General features: G+C 40.3%; 1 protein-coding gene across 10 annotated transcripts in view; it reads right to left on the bottom strand.

Annotated features, from left to right (window-relative positions):
* Window positions 1-1643: 1643 nt before the first annotated feature.
* ADGRG6 (adhesion G protein-coupled receptor G6) overlaps window positions 1644-16631 on the bottom strand; it is a 148063-nt gene continuing 133075 nt past the window's right edge. For 8 of the 10 annotated variants that reach the window (XM_027818638.3, XM_027818639.3, XM_043543060.1 and 5 more), the window contains 3 exons: window positions 14699-14800; window positions 11389-11541; window positions 1644-5166 (listed from right to left, as the gene is read on the bottom strand). In XM_027818638.3, coding sequence (XP_027674439.2) covers window positions 4988-5166; window positions 11389-11541; window positions 14699-14800 — 434 coding nt within the window. In that variant the 3' untranslated portion in view covers window positions 1644-4987. Of the gene's footprint in view, window positions 5167-8042; window positions 8090-11388; window positions 11542-14698; window positions 14801-16631 lie in introns of all 10 variants that reach the window. The other 2 variants (XR_006289629.1, XM_043543063.1) reach the window with 2 other exon arrangements.

The raw sequence follows: 16631 nt of genomic DNA, 5'->3' as shown, positions 1-16631 counted from the left end.
AGCTGGGACTGGGAGCAGAGCCCCAGCTGGGGGCCGAGGCTGGGGGTGGGAGTGGAGCTGCAGCCGGGCTGCAGTGTAGGTGGAGGCGAAGCTGAGGGCCAGAGCAGAGCTGGGGGCAGAGTGGGGCTAGGTGGCACTCCCTCCCCACCCCTGTGTGGGCTGGCCTGGGTCCCACCATGCTGTGCCCCCGCAAATGTTCCTTTGCCCCCTCCCAGGGGAGTGCGTCCCAGGGAGTTTGGAGACCTCTGTCTTAAGCTCTCAAGAGCCATTCCTAGCAGTGCATTAAAGGATCTTATAGTGAACACATCTGGTGTATTTCCCTGCAAGGAAGCTCTGCAGCCAGACCACTGAAGCCTGACCCCTGCTAGTAGCAACCCTGCAATCTACCAAGTACAAGGTGTAGATGATCCAAGGAGGTCTCACTGACTACTTCAAGTTTGTGTTCTCTAAAAAAAAAATATCCTGTATCTACCACTCGCTCAAGCCTGAGATGATTTTTTGTTAGTTGGTTGCCATGGAATGATTATGCTGCTTTGCTTAATTGACAGGCTGTACAAAATGCTGGCAAATGTTTGCAACTGCAAAATTTGCTTTAATTTGCTATAGAGCAGGGGTTCTCAACCTTTTTCTTTCTGAGGCCCTCCCAACATGCTATTAAAACTCCACAGCCCACCTGTGCCACAATAACTGCTTTTCTGCATATCAAAGCCAGGGCCCGCGTTAAGGGCAAGCAGGGCAATTACCCAAGGCGCCAGGGGACATTGTGAAACTAATTTGCTCAGGTTTCTGCTTCCGCCCCAGGGGCCGGGGCTTAGGGCCCCACACTTCAGCCCCATGCGGTGGGACTTTTGCTTTCTGCCCTGTGCCCCAGCAGGTCTAACACTGGTCCTGCTTGGTGGACCCCCTGAAACCTGCTCGTGGCCCCCCAGGAGGCCCCGGACCACTGGTTGAGAACCACTGCTACAGAGCACGGCAAAGACACAAAGCAGCATTGCTCATGTCATTTTGCTTTATAATAAAACAAATCCCAATAACTATATTTCAGGATGAAAATGATGGTATTCTACTCAGTGTTCATGGGAATGTCAAAACACTTTTCTAAAAAATCCTCCTACTTTTTACTGTATTGTAAGTGCATTTTCTCTGCTGAGGCTCACATATGGGGTCGTAGATGAAATACATTTCAGTGGCTTTCTGTGCTCTTTGCAGTTTAACATTAGAACTTTTGCATGTAAGCCATAGCACCGACTCGACTTTTTTTATAGTATGATTTGGGTGAAGAGGTATGACAATTGGCTAAAATATTTTAGCAGTGATTAGTCAAAATACTAAACATTATGAGATTGTTTAAACCCTGCTAAGATATTGAAGTTATACTTAAGAGCCAAATCCTGCCCCTAGAAACAAATGGAGATGAATAACTAACTACCTTGGTGTAAATCAGAGTTTAAGATGATCTGTTTATAGTCATGTGAAAATACCATGCCAGCATATAGTATAGGATTTCTGCTTTTGTTCCCCTTTCAGTGTGTCAATATAACTGGGTTGCCACTAAATGAATGACCCAGCATAACTCTTCAGTCATGCATTGGATTTGGCATTGAATTAATCGCAACAAGAAAAAAGGAATTCTGCAAAATACATTCCCGGCTGAAGTGGATTTATTCCCAGAGTTTTGGCTATGCAAACCCCAGTGCACATACTGAATAAGCGGCAGCTTATTTTCCAACATTCCACCAAACAATGTTTTCTCATTGAACTGTAAGAAAGAAAAAGTCATTATTAAAATATTTTAATTCTTTGTAACACTAATAACATGAATATTTATTTGAAAAATATTTCTTTCCACTTTAGTCCATCTTTAAATCAGTTACACTAACTTCCACTAACTAATATTTCAAATTACTGTCATTTTTCCCTCATATTGGTAAAAGATACAACTACAGTAAACTATTTCACAATTTTGGAAAAAGTATGAGAGATTATTCTTTCCCTCTCCTCCTATGATGAATCAGAAGCTTAAAATAACAAGGACAGAGATTATGGAGCTAACATATATGTTGACATATTTAACCTCACAAATAAATAAGTATATACAAGGGAGGTTGTTACATCAACAACAAAGTAGAGATTTTACATTGCAAAAGTGAGAGCATTCAAGAACATCTGACATAGACAGTTAAGGACTACTACATGGTAGTAAAAAAAGAGCAAATTCTTAATTTAGCAAAAATATAGGCAACTGTACATTAATCTGTTGGTTAGGTTACAGCTAGGCTTCAGCCAGGATACTTCTTTTACTTCATATTTTATTGAACGATTGTGTTTCATTAATTCCTCAATGTCCAGAAATATTTTCTTTTCCTTCTCGTCACTGTAGAACATCCTAGACAGGTAGAAATCTCACAGTAAGCTACTATCTGAAAACTATTATCTACTGCAGGAGGCAGGTAGGATGATAATATACAAGTTCTGTAAATGCTCACACATAAATTTTCCCTAAATTCTTTCCCTTGATAAAAGTATTTGACCAAATTCATCCCTAGTATAATTACATTTGAAGTCAATAGGGATGAATTTAGCTTATACAGTCATGAAAGGATTTTGCTCTAATATGAAAAAGGTTTGATCAGGTAATTTTTAGGACTTTTACTTCACAATAGTGTTTTAGGATTGAATGTGATTAAAATATATTTCTCCCCTGGAGTGATCAAGGTGTTTATAGTTAAGGATAATATTCCCTTTGTGTGGGCACAGAATAAAATGATCTTTATAAACAAGTGGATGCAAAGAGCCCATAAAGGTACAAATCCAAATACCCTGTTACTGAACATCTAATTGCTTCTTAACTGAGAATCAATAGCTGTATGACATCAGACCAGTGGTTTGTGGAAGTGTGATGAACAAAACTGATTGAAATTTTTAGGTAAAAATAATTTGATGAAAAATGGTCTTTTGGGGAAAATGTTTTTCATTTTTTTAAATTTTTTTTTTTGAATTTTCATGGAAAAATCCCATTTTCTGGCCAGCTCTATTGCTGACATTTTAAATGAAATGTGCATTTACAGGTGTTTTACAATTTGGCATGGGTTTCTACCAAGACTGGCTCGAGGCACCAGCAAAGCAAGCACGTGCTTGGGGCGGCCCATTTCCAGGGGCAGCATCCGGCCACCCTTTTTTGCGGGGGGCAGTTGCGCTCTTGGAGCTGCGCCACTTAGACGGGGCGAGGGCACCGCACCCCTGGCCTCAGTGGGAAGGGGAAGCCCCAGCCCCGGGATTCTGAGCTGCCAGGGCCCAGCCACTACCTGGGGAGGAGAGGGCGAGCCCTGCTGGGGCTGCGCCACCGCATCTGCGCACTGGCTGCTGTGCTGCCTTGTGCCACCCCTTATATCGGGGCTTGTCGGCGCGGCCGGGCGGGGGAGGGGGGAAAGCCCCTGCAGGCCCTGGGAGAAGGTGACGTCACTCCCTCCGCTTCCAGCGCCGCCTGTGAGCCCCAGCCCCACCTGAGCTTGGGGTGGCAAAAAACCTAGAGCAGGCCCTGGTTTCTGCATATTTTTAAGAATAGTTGTACACTTTTGATAATAGGGTTAGAAATGGCCATATTGCGCCATGGCTTGGAAAAGTAAAGTATTTTATGTTCTTCTTTGTCTTCTGCACACGCTTCTGTGCATAGCACAATGATACAGAACTCAGTTTACGTTGCTTGGTCATTGCATCTCAAACAGTACAGATCTATATTTAGTTTAATCAGCTGATGCCAGTGAAAGCTTGAAGATATGGATGATGCAAGTCCACATGTAGATGCTGAATGCTATTGTGTAATGTAGTGTGACCTTGAGAGCCTTCACAAATTGCAATGTCATGTGACAGAAGTTCTCTGTACACGCAATATGGCCACAATATAGAAAATGGACAAGTTAACGTGTGGGCTTACAAGGGATCTGCAATGTATTGTAACTGATAAATTTATAGCACTATATGATTTACAAAGTGAGGGGTCCTTTGTAATATTTGCTATGAATGTACATGCTAACAACTCCCATTTCACTTGACCAACATGAGCACTCCGCATGGGCTCACACATACCAATGTGGGGGTTACAATGGGAAGTGTTGCTTTTTTGTACATCAATGAATATTGAAACGTATGCCTCTGTGTAAAGTCTGGAATTAGGTTATTTAGTGATGCTGCACCAACTGAAACCACACACACAGGTATGGGCTTAAAATTTGCAGGAGGGTTCTCCGGGGCTTGCACACCCTTATCACAAGCAAATCCTGGTGCGCATGTATGTGCTTTTCTGTGCACATAGATACAATGTGGCCCAGCGTTTACAGACTAGTTTCTGTATGCAATATTTAGATCCAATATTCTTTGTGTGGTTAGCCCTGGAGATTTACTTATTCATTTGGTCAAAATAACCTTTGACACTGAAGTTAGGGTTTTCCTCACCTGTGGAAAACACTGTCAGCAATGGACACCTAAACATTAAGAGTTTAGCAAATACGGTCAGGAAAATCCACATTTCTCATGAAGAAGAGTCCGACTAAGAAAGCTGCATCCAAGAGCTTGTGTGTACTGTGGGATACTTCTCCTGTTTTCTCTAACAGACCCAAGTCTTGTACCCATTCAGATCTGACATTATTGAGAGATGGGCTTATGGAACTTCTTCAGTTTTGCAAATATACACATAGGATCACACCTAAATTAGCTGTCCCAGTATCCTGTTGGCTGGCATACAGCTGGTGTTTGAAAACAGTCTTTATTTCATGGTGGGAAAATGTCAGTATCAATACTAAATGACTGACTCTCTTAATGGTGAAAAAACCTTTTCTCAAGAAGAAGCTGTTAAGAGGATGACAATATACCATGGGAAAAATGACTACATCTGGTAATACAATTCTCCCCACTCAGTCTCCAAGTACTCCATTGTTTAGAATCTCCAGGCTGCGTGTTGTCTCTGTGGTTCAGAAGTTCAGAAACCCAATCAGAACTTTGTGCTATGGCTGAATGTGTCTGACATCATGATATTTTTATAGAAGTTGTCTGAGTGAGCACTGCAGTACCCCTTGACTTTGTCAATAACCTGATGGACTGGGATGATTGGTGTCTGCTCTCCATCCATTTGGGCAAATTTTGATGCGGACTTGTCAACAAAAGTATTGTCTAGGAAGGGGAAAATAAACAGGAACAGGAAATTAGGCCTTTAAAAACAAGATCATTATTTACCAGATTTGTCACCTGCAGCCAATCCTCCTCTACATTACTGTAGGTAATTTATTTTTTCAATTATATTACCCTGCTGATTTTTGATATAGCCATTCAATAGTTTGACATTATACCTTCTATGTTCTTTTCAGTTATACGCTATAGACTAAATTCTACATATTCTAACCTACATATCTGGAATCCTAGCCTCTCTGCTCAGTCCTTTCCTGAATCTATTCCCATATCACCCCTTTTGCTTATGCTGCAACTATATCAAGGCACAGTAGGATCCATTAGTTTATCTGCTGAAGATTCCAGCTACAGAACTCTCAAATTACAAAGGTTGTCTGGGTATTACAATATTACAGGATGGGGGTAATGCAAGCATTGCTTTGGTAACATTTGGTAAATAGCGCCCCACCCCACTGAATCAAATAATGAAATAGCTGAAAAATGCAAGTGAAAAGCATGTAATAGTATGATAAAATGTTTTCAAATAACAGTTAAACAGTTTTCAAATAACACAACAAAAACAAGCACAGAAAGCAGGAGAAGATGATTCCAAATAAAAATAGACAAGCAGATTTTAAAACTGGCCTGATTCTTACAGTTGCATCTATTTGACTTCCTAGAACATGGAGAATACAAGGAGAGCTGAGGAGCTATGTTTGTGGTTTGTGGCACTAAATGGATGTGGAAAACTCATATGTTTTCATGTTTCATGTGTTCTAAACCAAGAATGAAGCAGGAGAGAAAAAGAAAGAAGACAGTCACTCTTCCCCCCCCCCCCCATTTCACTTTCAAAAATCTACATCCCACTGTGTCTGATGATGTCAGTAACGCTTCTGATGACCACACCATACATTATTATCACCATATACCCAAGGTGCTTTGAAGGGCATTTTACACAGAGGACACAGGAATATCTGAGTACTCAGGTATAAGGAGAAAGTATTTTGTTTCTGCTGTATGGATCATCATCGTTCTCCACGCCACCTGATACCGACTAAGGCTTATTCAAAGAGGGGCTTGAATATCTCCATAACTGCCACCTTTATCCCTGTAGACTTCACTCATATAGCCTCCACTGTGGTACTTTTCTTCAAAGAAGACAAGCATCCACTTGTGTGGCTAACAGCATTGCAGTTCTGAGTCTGACCAGTAGGGAGAGCTCATGTAGTGAGCAATCATTACCTCCTCTTTTTAGACTGTATTTAATGAGTTCCACAATCTCTTCCAACCTGCTCTTTGGGATCAGAATCTCTCTTTTTAACCCAAGTCTGATATGACCCAACACAAAGTTTGATAGCAAGATGAATGGCTGCATGAAACAATGCTCTCCACTGCTGGCACTTTAGTCAACCAGCTTAATACTGCTTATAGTAAAACCACCTTCAGATAATTCTTCTGTAAAAGGTAATTTTATTTAAATCAGTGTATTTTATTATATTAATATTAGAATGTTTTATATAAAATATTATATAAAATAAATATGCTGCTTACCAATGAAAACAGAATGAAAATGCAGGTTTCAGAAAAGATTTAACAGTGGTACCAAGCTATAGTTCTCATAAAGATTTGCAATATGAAATGCTGCTGTATTGCACGTAAAAGAGAAATGGATCGCACAGAGGAAAATCCAAACAGTTTCATTATGAACAAAAGAACAGGCAGTTTAAGAATGATATTTCTTCAAAGCGGGTGAAAATGGCTAATGAATTACAGCAAATAACCCCTTGTACTACTGAAAATGGCTGGGTACTATGTGTTCTTCAATTTCATTTTCACTAGCCAATAGTTTTACATTTTGAGGTTTTTCTATTTATTTTGTTTAAAAGGAGCTTAAAATGAGAATTCTTGTTTCCAGGGAAGACTGTTTCAGTACCCAAAAAATGATTACACACATTCAAACAGCATCATTAAACCTAACTCTCATTTTCCAAAACCTTTTTTGTACTCTGTATACCTATCCAAAGCTCTCTGGAGTGAATGGGAGTCTTCTAGTTGAATTAAATGGGCTTTGGATCAGACCCTATAGATGAAATCTTGGCCCACTGAAGTCAATGCGAGTTTTGCCATTGATATCTGTGGAGCTAGTATTTCAGCATATATGATTTTTCTTTGCTTCAGGTGACTGCTTTCTGTCAGTCCCATATCACAGCTGTGTCACATGATTCTGAAAACTCATGAAAATGGTTTCTTTTGTCGATTCTACTAAACAAATTCTCAACTTGAGTAGTAATACACAACAAAGTTTCTAGGCATATTTGAAAAATACGATCTGTCATTCAGATCTAATTTTGATGTAATTGAAAGATATTTAAAACCAGTAGCTAAGAGATTGACTTCTATAATGGCTATAGGCCCAAATAAAGAGACAATTTCTAGAACCCTGGCATAACCTTTCATACGTTCATTCCTTCTAGAAATGTACTGTGATATATCTAGCAATTCACCACATAACTTTTGACAGTAGGGTGCTTTTTTTTGGTCTTTTTGCTTTCAAATGCACTTTTTTTGTTTAAAATTAATGTTATTTTTCTTTATCAGGCATCACATGGTGAACATTAATACTGTGACAGTGTACATTTTCTAGAAGGGTAATCTTTCAGATACCCCATGCTCCATGCAGAGTATAGACAACCAGAGTTTGAAGCATATTTGCCCTTTGAATTACAGCCAATCAGCTTCAATAACAAAAAGATGAATAGTGAAGCATAAGCAGTATTTCTGATTAGCAGTAGTCCTTTTGGTGTCAATTAGGACTTCATGCACGTGATTCCCCCTCCACCCTGTTGAAATCATGCATTCAACAAAAATGATGCACACTTTACCTGGAATGTTCCACCTCTGCTGAGGAAATGCTCTTAGAAGACATTATCTATACCATAAACATATGAATGTCTGGGTCAATTCCAGGGATCAACAACCACGTTAACAGCTACCAAGACATACATCTATTACACTGTATACTCAAAATGGTTATAGATTCACCAAGATAACAATTTGAGTAGATTAGCTGTGCAAAAATCTGAACCAAATGGATAAAAAATAACTTCTGAATTTTTTTTTATGCCATGAAAACTTGTTTGAGAACCAGTGTAGATATCTGAAAAAACTGGATCCAGCCAAAAGTACTTTACAGTGTCACCGGTAGAAAAAGTGAAATAAAATGTATATTTCAAATGGTCAAGGGAAAAGGAAATCACTATAATATTAAAAAGAATGCAGAATATTTTGGTGCTTCTATAATGTCCATTAAATTATTGCATTACCATCTATGACCCAATTCAGGAAAGTCCTGAAACTCGTAATTAAATCCATCCCTATCCAGGAAGCACTTAGTCACTTGCTTAGCTTTAAGCATATGATTAAGTGTTTTCCTGCGTGAAGATGCTTTTCTGAATTGGGCCTGAGGGGTTTGATTCATGGCCAGGGGTGATGGAGGTGCAATTGCAGTATGAAGTGTACACAGTACAGCTGTGCCTTTGAGGCGCTTCATTTGAAAGGGTATATCGTAATAGCACTACTTAAAGTTTCAATTAAGAGCGAAGTTGTTTTAAATTCCAGCTCCTCCAGTATCCAGTGGAGGCTGCTCAGGAAATGTGCGGAGTCAGCTCATCTCTTGGGCCTTTGGCCACACCTTCTTCACGGCTAGCCCTTTGTGGAAATAGTGGTGGTGGCAGGTTTGTGCTGCTGTAACTCCCCTTTTAATAGGATTTTTCTACCACCAAGGTCTTGCAGCCCAGGTGCCACTGGCAAAGTACATAAAACTCCATGACTAGTGTAGTTAACTCACAATTAAAAACATATAAGTAGTTACTTGGGCATAAGAACCTAGCTTGAGTAATAAAAACATCCTGTAGAAATGTTCCCTTATATGGACAACATTCTCGGTTCATTTCAGAACCTCTCATCTGATGTCTCATCTCCCTGCATGCAGAGGCTCTGACTACTTTTAGTGGGGATATGCACATGTAGGAAGAGCAGAACGTTGAGTCTTGATCTTCAATAAGGTTCTGAGCGGAGAGTTTTGCCTAAGGTTAAAAAATATTTAGTACCTGGTCTGATCATTATTCCAAAAGGATAGTCTCCCAGTTTATTTGAAGGTATAATACATTTGTTTGGTTTTTTTATATTTTTGTTCTTCCTCTTTCTACTTACATTTTATTATCTGGAGCCTTTTTTATTTCTCTTAATGCATTAATTCATTTTCTTTTAAGACTGCACTTTAGAAGCACTAAAAGTAGTGAAAACGCATGATCAGGCATGCTCTAATTGCTAATGGTCTACAAAGGCCCTAATTTGCCAAAGCATTTAAGTATGTTTTTGTCTTTAAGCACAGGCTTGCTGTGATCCAACAGAAAATAAGTGTTGATATAAAACTGCCGTATAGGACTCTAATGTTTCAGTTGTCATTAGCATAAATGGAATTGTATGTCACCAGTACCACAAACTGAATTGAGAACGTGCTGTGGATTGAACCACAGAGAGATGTACGTGACTCTATAACATATAAAATTTGACACATCTACAGTATGATCAGCAGGGAACAAGAGAATGTAACCAGGTACTATCTGCTGAGTTGGCATTGCTGTAGTATCATAATAGCAGCACATTTACTGAAATAAACCAAACACTATGAAAGCCGACGTGGGGAGGAAACGCCTTTTATATGGTAAAGGCAGCTGGAAATAGGGGCGGGGAGCACTCTGCCCAAGGGGATGGGCTGCACGGCTGGTCAGTGCTAAGCAGTGTGAGCTAATTGGTTTGGCAGTGGCAGTCACAAGTGCTAGGATTTGGTTCTGAAGACTGTGAGTGTTAGAGGCACAAAGCCAGCTGAAAGCCTGGTGTGAGCAGGACCATGAGGGGAAATGGATGGACAGAGTTCACTGAACAGGCACATTGGGGGAATTCTGATCAAGGGAATTTCTTTCTGTTGTTTGTTTCTACTGTGTTTAGGGAAAGAGGACTTTGGGTAGATTCTTTATAAGCAAATAAGATTACACCAATAAAATACCTGACTCATAGTATTAACTTCTCATAATTGAAACAATCCTGCAAGGCCTGGAATACTGGCTACCTGCTCAGACCAAAGAGGCAACATAAACGTTTGAAAAACTAGATCTAACCAGCCAGCTATAGTCCACCTGAATGAACCACATGACAAGGAGCAGGAAAAGCAGGAAGGTAATTCCTGGTACTAAGCCACATCGCCTGTTCAGACTGTGGGCAGAATTCACCTCTCCAAACCATACAGTGAAACTTGACTCTGTTCTCCATATTTGTGTAGAGCTTCAGCTGATGTCAGTAGGAGATCTACACATGAAAGAGACTGGAGTATCAGATGTGGGACTGGTCTTGTGAATCTGTGAAGTGTATTTAGTATTATAAGAAGTCTGAAAGTTCCTTCTAGTCATTTCATTTAAGCCAAGTCTGTATTTTTGAAATTATTCATAAAGGAGATGATGATTTCAACGAGTGAATCTAACAGATTTTTTTAAAATGTTCCTAGAATAAGAACATGATTATTTTGTGTGAATGGAATATAGACATATAGATGGTCCTTTTTATTACACACATGACATCTGAACAGCTATGTAGTAACTACTGTATGCTATTTGTAAAAGGTGGAAAACAGTGTATATTTTTAACACAGTATGATCAAACCTCCAAATTACTACATTTACTGACAAAGGGACAAATGGAAGTCCAGTTAAATGGCAGGCAGCTTGTTCCAGTGGACAGCAGCCTGGAGTGGAGCTCAGAAGATAGGGGCTCTATCCCAACTCTGCTTCTAGCCTGCTGTGTGACTGTGGGAAAGTTGCATCACCTCTCTGTGCCTCTGTTTCTGTAACATGGGCTACTATTACCTACCTACCTTTTAAATCTTTGGGTAAAAGTGCTATGTAAGAGCTAAGTAGTTTTATTAAATATACTTTTTATATCACAATAAAATTCCAAGATTAGATATTTACCATGGTTGATGACTCTTGCCTCATGACAGCCCTTACTAAAGAAAAAAACGTTTTTTAAAATGCTCAGTTGACTTCTACTCAGTGATGTCTTTTATACATGAAGGTAACACAAGTCACTGACATACCTATTGTGCAAAGTAAACAGTCACAATTTGAAGCACCATACCAGAAAGATCTCTTTGATGTATGAGAAATGACCCACCTGTATGGCTGTTTCTTTTGAAGTATGTATTTGAAGTGGATTTAGATTTGGATGTCAAGTAGGTTGAGTTGGAACCAATAGAACTGGAGGACAAGGATTTCCCAAGATTGTCTGAGCTTTTCTTTATAATATTAGTTGCTGTCTTGCTCCAGTCTGAAAATGAATAGGCATTTTTTAAAAATCATTCATTTCTATTAGCCCTAAAGTCCTGCTTCTCTCAAGATTTAATTTCCAAGCATCAGAAGCACTTTTTACATTACTTATAATAAATTGGTCTGCTCTAGTTCTTGTCTGGTGGCATTTTTTGTTCTTTAGAAAGCAGGACTATTTCAAGATGCTTTACTTTGTTATTAAGGATGACATTAAAGAACAGTAGTTGATATTTCCACTTTCTAGATAGGGTTAACACTAATTGATGGTCAGAGGTGGTGTATTTCTGAGTTGCCCAAAGATGCTCAATCTCTGATCCGCCCCAGGTCCCTCCCCCACTCCACCCCTTCCCCCAAGCTCCCACCCGCCTCTTCCCACTCCTGCCCCACCTCTTTCCCCCTCCCCTGAGCATGCCCTGCCCTCACTTGTCCCCCTCTCCTCCAAATGCCTCCTGTATGCCGCTGAACAGCTGATCGTGGTAGGTGGGAGGCACGGGGAGGAGAGGGAGGAGCTGATTGAGGGGGCTGCCGGTGGGTGCTGAGCACCCTTATTTTTTTGCTGGAGGACCCGTGGCGTCGGTGCCTCTGTTGATGGGGTAGTCGAAATGGCATTGCCAAACTTCTTATAAAATTAACAACAACTACTATTCTTTATTTGTATTCTGGTAATGCCAAGAGACCCCAGTAAGGGATTGGGACCCTGTAGTGACAGTTTTGGGTGCACGAGGAATAAACAGTCAGGTACCTACTCTTTTAATCATAAAAAAAAAAGAAGAATGCAAAGAAATGTGGCTCACAAGCATAGATAACCAATGGTCTCCATAATTTTAAATCTGAGATTGTGAGTTCTGTGGGGCAGGTCCATCAAGAATGGAGCGGGAAGAACCAAGGTGACTTTTAGCCACCTTTGCACTCTTGCAATTCTGGATCTGGGTGGCTGGATTCTAATTTACACCTGGCTAGACATTCCAGCAGCAAGAGATTGTTGGGGTCTGAGGTTGCCCTGGCCATACCCTCTGTGCTGAGGGATCCAGGAGAAAGGGTGTATGAGGGCTATTACTATGGCTACTCCATGCAGGGATTCCCCTTCTAAAGAGGAATCATAAGGGGCTGGACCTGTTAGATCTAAGGCTGCTCTGTACTGCTGAATTTGGACCCTGGGTTCTTCTATATATGTGTACAGTACTTAACCCATTGATATAATAATAATATACCTTTGAATGGAATAACTTTAAATGATCTAATTTGCATCTAATTTAGATTGTTGTTAAACTAAGCTTTTTTTACAACTGAAACAAACAATCCCTCCCTTAGTCATTCCCTCCTCCCGCAAATTCGGACAAAAAGTTACTTCGTGATTAAATGTTGTTAGAATATTGACATTCCGAACCTCACAATGTATGTTTCAAAATTAGTTCATACAGGAGTAAATTTAACAGCTAATTTTACAAAACATATTGCAACACAGTCCTGCATGTAAGGTTAGTTTCAAATCCTTGTTCCTTTTGTGGTTCTTACTATTATAATTTATTCTTCTGGGAGAAAAGTAATCCACATGAAGAGGGGCCCAAACAAAGACCTATGTACCACTTAAATCTTTAATGCTTGGTTTATGTAAGCAGCAGGATTTTATCTTGACTCTTTGCACTAGGGTGAATTTTACTATTTTTGTGATGCTAACCATGACAACATGCAGATTTTTGATTAAATCTTATTTGATTTATAGTCTACTCTTCCAGCTGCTAATGGTGTCATGCTGACCCTCCTTAACAAACCAGCCAGCAGTGAAGAGTTGTAAGTATAAAAAGTAATAATGCCACATAAAGTATCACCCCTGAAGTCCTTGAATGCTTCAAACTTTTATTGCTATCCTCCCCAAAGGCTGCCAAGAGCAGTGTAAAAATCTGGAAATAATTTGGTCCATCTGCAGTTGCCAGTTCATGATTTACAAGGCATGCGTGTTGGAAACTGAATGCATGAAATAATCTGGATGCCTGATCAGAATTAATGTATCTTTCCTAGTTTGTGTTAACTTTGATTTCATGAGTCAGGATTTCTTAATATGAAATGACAATATAAGATTCATCACAGCTTACACTGAGAATGCCTCACCTGCTGGCATTAAAGTAATTAGGACAAAATAGTATTACACTAAATTGCCCAAGGCCATGCAGTCACACACAATGCCAATTTACACCAGCCAAGGCTCTGACCGTTGGTTTGTGAGTAAGTATCATATGGTCAAAAGTGTAAGCATCCACATTGCTGCAACTCACTTCAAATCTTTAGGTCAGACAGTGGATTTATGGTTTACATAGAAAAAATATTATTTCTGAGAGTATATCAAACTGTGGCATGTTAATGTGACTTCAGTGGAGCAATGCTGATTTACACTAGCTGAGGAGTTGGGCCAATATTATCAACACATTGGGAAGTGGCTTTTGTGCCTGCTGAAGGCCCAGAGCAATAGGTGTTTGCTGTGGGGAGCAGCAGCAGCGAGTTCCCACAAGGGAACCTCACATTCCCTGCCACTTTGAGATCCTGTTTGTAGGAAGGGACATCAGTTTCTGGGTGTGCTCAAGCCTCTTTCACTCTGCCCCTGGTTAATCTCTTCTGGCTACTGTGGTTTCTATGGCTATAGTACTGAGGGGGAAAGAGCTCGGATGCACACAGGACACATGTGAGGTTGAAAGATCCCTGCCTCAGCAGTTCAGCATATGGCTCTTGTGAAGCGCCTCCAATATTCCCTCCACATTAGTCTGATAGCCCACAGGATCACTTGGCCTGGCACAAGCCCCTCATACATAGGGAAAAGGGGCCAGATTTGACCCTCTGAATCCTTATTTAAACAATGAATCACTGTTGCTGTAAAACAAAAGGGACTTCCAAAGCCATGCTCACAGCATTGCAAAATTTACCAGCTGGCTTCACTGGAAAACTTCAAGTGAGGACTGGAGACTTTTTTGTGGAGCGCTCTCTGAAGAGTCCCTAGGCAATCATTATTACAGTCATAGGCTAATAATAATCATGTTCCTTACTCTTTCCACATCTGTGGCCTAAATTGTGTTAAATACAAGAGACCCAAGCAGTGCACCTGGCCTTTTCCAGTCTACTGCTGCATCTCAGAAATGGAGACATGAAATAGGCATGCTTTTTTTCACCTGAGTTGTCTGCCAATCGGAATCTGCCACAGCAGAGATGTCTCCTCCATTGTTTCTGCACATTCTCTTTCATAGCACAGTGGAATACAAATATAAATAAACCTGCAAGCAAATGGACAAATCAGAATTTTATTTGTATAAAATCTTAATGTTGTAAACATTCTGAATACCACTATGAACTGGTCCTCATCATCAACCTGCATCACTGAGGTGTACAAGGTAAAAGATGCTTGAGTCACTGAATGCTTAGCCATCCTCTAGGTTTTACACAACCATGACTTTCATTGACTTGAAAGAGCATTTTGCGCTCATAAACACTGCAAGATCAAGACCTCCAAAGCCAAGTACGGCAAATATTCTACTCTGAGGGAGATTTTTCCTGTTTAACGCCTAGTATTCCAGATCGACAGGGCCAATTTTTTAAATACTGGAGACTGGAAGTCTCTGCACCAATGAAGTGCACAAAAAAGATCATCATTATTTGCATAAATATTTACTGAATATGAGTGTGAAAATGGGGAAAATACATTTGTAAATTACTATGGAGGTGCCCACCTAGCCATTTCTGCCTGGTTTGTGCATACACTTCCTGTAAATGTGCCTACACACGCAGGTGCACACACCTGTAAGCAGCATTTTTTTGCATGCAGATCTAGAGCCACCAGTTTTCAGAATGCAGTCCTGTGTTGCTAAGAAGCTTGTGATTTGGGTTAATGGTACAACTGTAATAGTTCCACAGAGATACTCCAGTGCTAATTTTGAAAGCAGAAATAGGAATTATAACATGAGCCTGGCCCTTCACAGGTAGGCGTTAGTTGTGGAATCTTCCATCTCTCTCTGGCTTGGCATGTGCTTGCTTCAATCTCATTAACTGAGGCAGAGCCAAGGCTGAACCTGAGGGCAAAATTCTAATGCCAGATCCCTAAATGATTATATCTGAAAAATGATTTAAGTGAGGTCTATTGTGGGTCTAAATGCTTAACTGGTGTTCTTTGGAGATTCGTCTGTTTCCTAATCATGCTTAACTCCGTGTGCTCATGTCTACTGGGATTTAGAGGGTGGAACAACAAGACAGTTTGGGGTTTGGAAAATATTGTTCTGAATCATTAAAAAATCATTGCTAGCAAACATCTCAGTACCTGGGCACTGGTGTACTTTGGCATGTACAATTGGGCATGGACCTGGGTTTCTACCCTAAAACGTTGCCCAAACTGAGCTCAGTGAGGACTGAAACCTGCTTGCTTTGTTATCTTCTGGTGATGGCTGAATAATGAAAAATGTTGCTTGCAAATTATTTGATACTTGACAAAAAAAATGGTAAGAACTAAAATTCAGGAAGTACAAAACCAATTAAAATCCTAACTACTGAGCTTGTGAAGGCCTTACAAATGGAACGATGGCATTTCTAATGGTCTTTCTTTATGCAAAACAGTAACTTTTGGATACTGCATCTGATCAATTCCGAAATGTGAAGGAAAGATCTAGAGACAAGGTGGGAGAGGGTATCTTTCACTGGACCAATTTCTGTTGGTGAGAGAGACAATTACCTCACTCACCTTATCTCTCTAAGATCCTGGGACTCACAGAGCTGCAGCTACACTGCACACAAGGAAAGTTCTAGGCATCAGCTGGCAGAACTCTGTTTTTCCATTTTCTGATTTTCTGCAATAAGTGTGTGTGTGTCTCGGGGGGAGGAATACAGAGAGCCTCTGAATTTGATTAGCACAGCCACAGTTGCAGTCACCTTTGCAGTTGCCTATAGATCAAATAACTGGTTGATGTCACCCATTAACTCCTTCCAGCATAACAATACCCCATCTCATCTCTGCCCCTCCTCACAAGGAGTTTGACATGTTTACTCCCTGCATGACTTATCACGTGGTGAGAAAAAGACAAATAACTAGGGGTGTGTTAGGAGTGGGGGCTGGGAGAA

Source organism: Chelonia mydas, chromosome 3 (genome assembly GCF_015237465.2).
Source record: "Chelonia mydas isolate rCheMyd1 chromosome 3, rCheMyd1.pri.v2, whole genome shotgun sequence".
Taxonomy (NCBI): domain Eukaryota; kingdom Metazoa; phylum Chordata; order Testudines; family Cheloniidae; genus Chelonia; species Chelonia mydas.
Note: the sequence above shows the minus strand (reverse complement) of the source record. Positions and strands in the feature narration are given on the sequence as shown.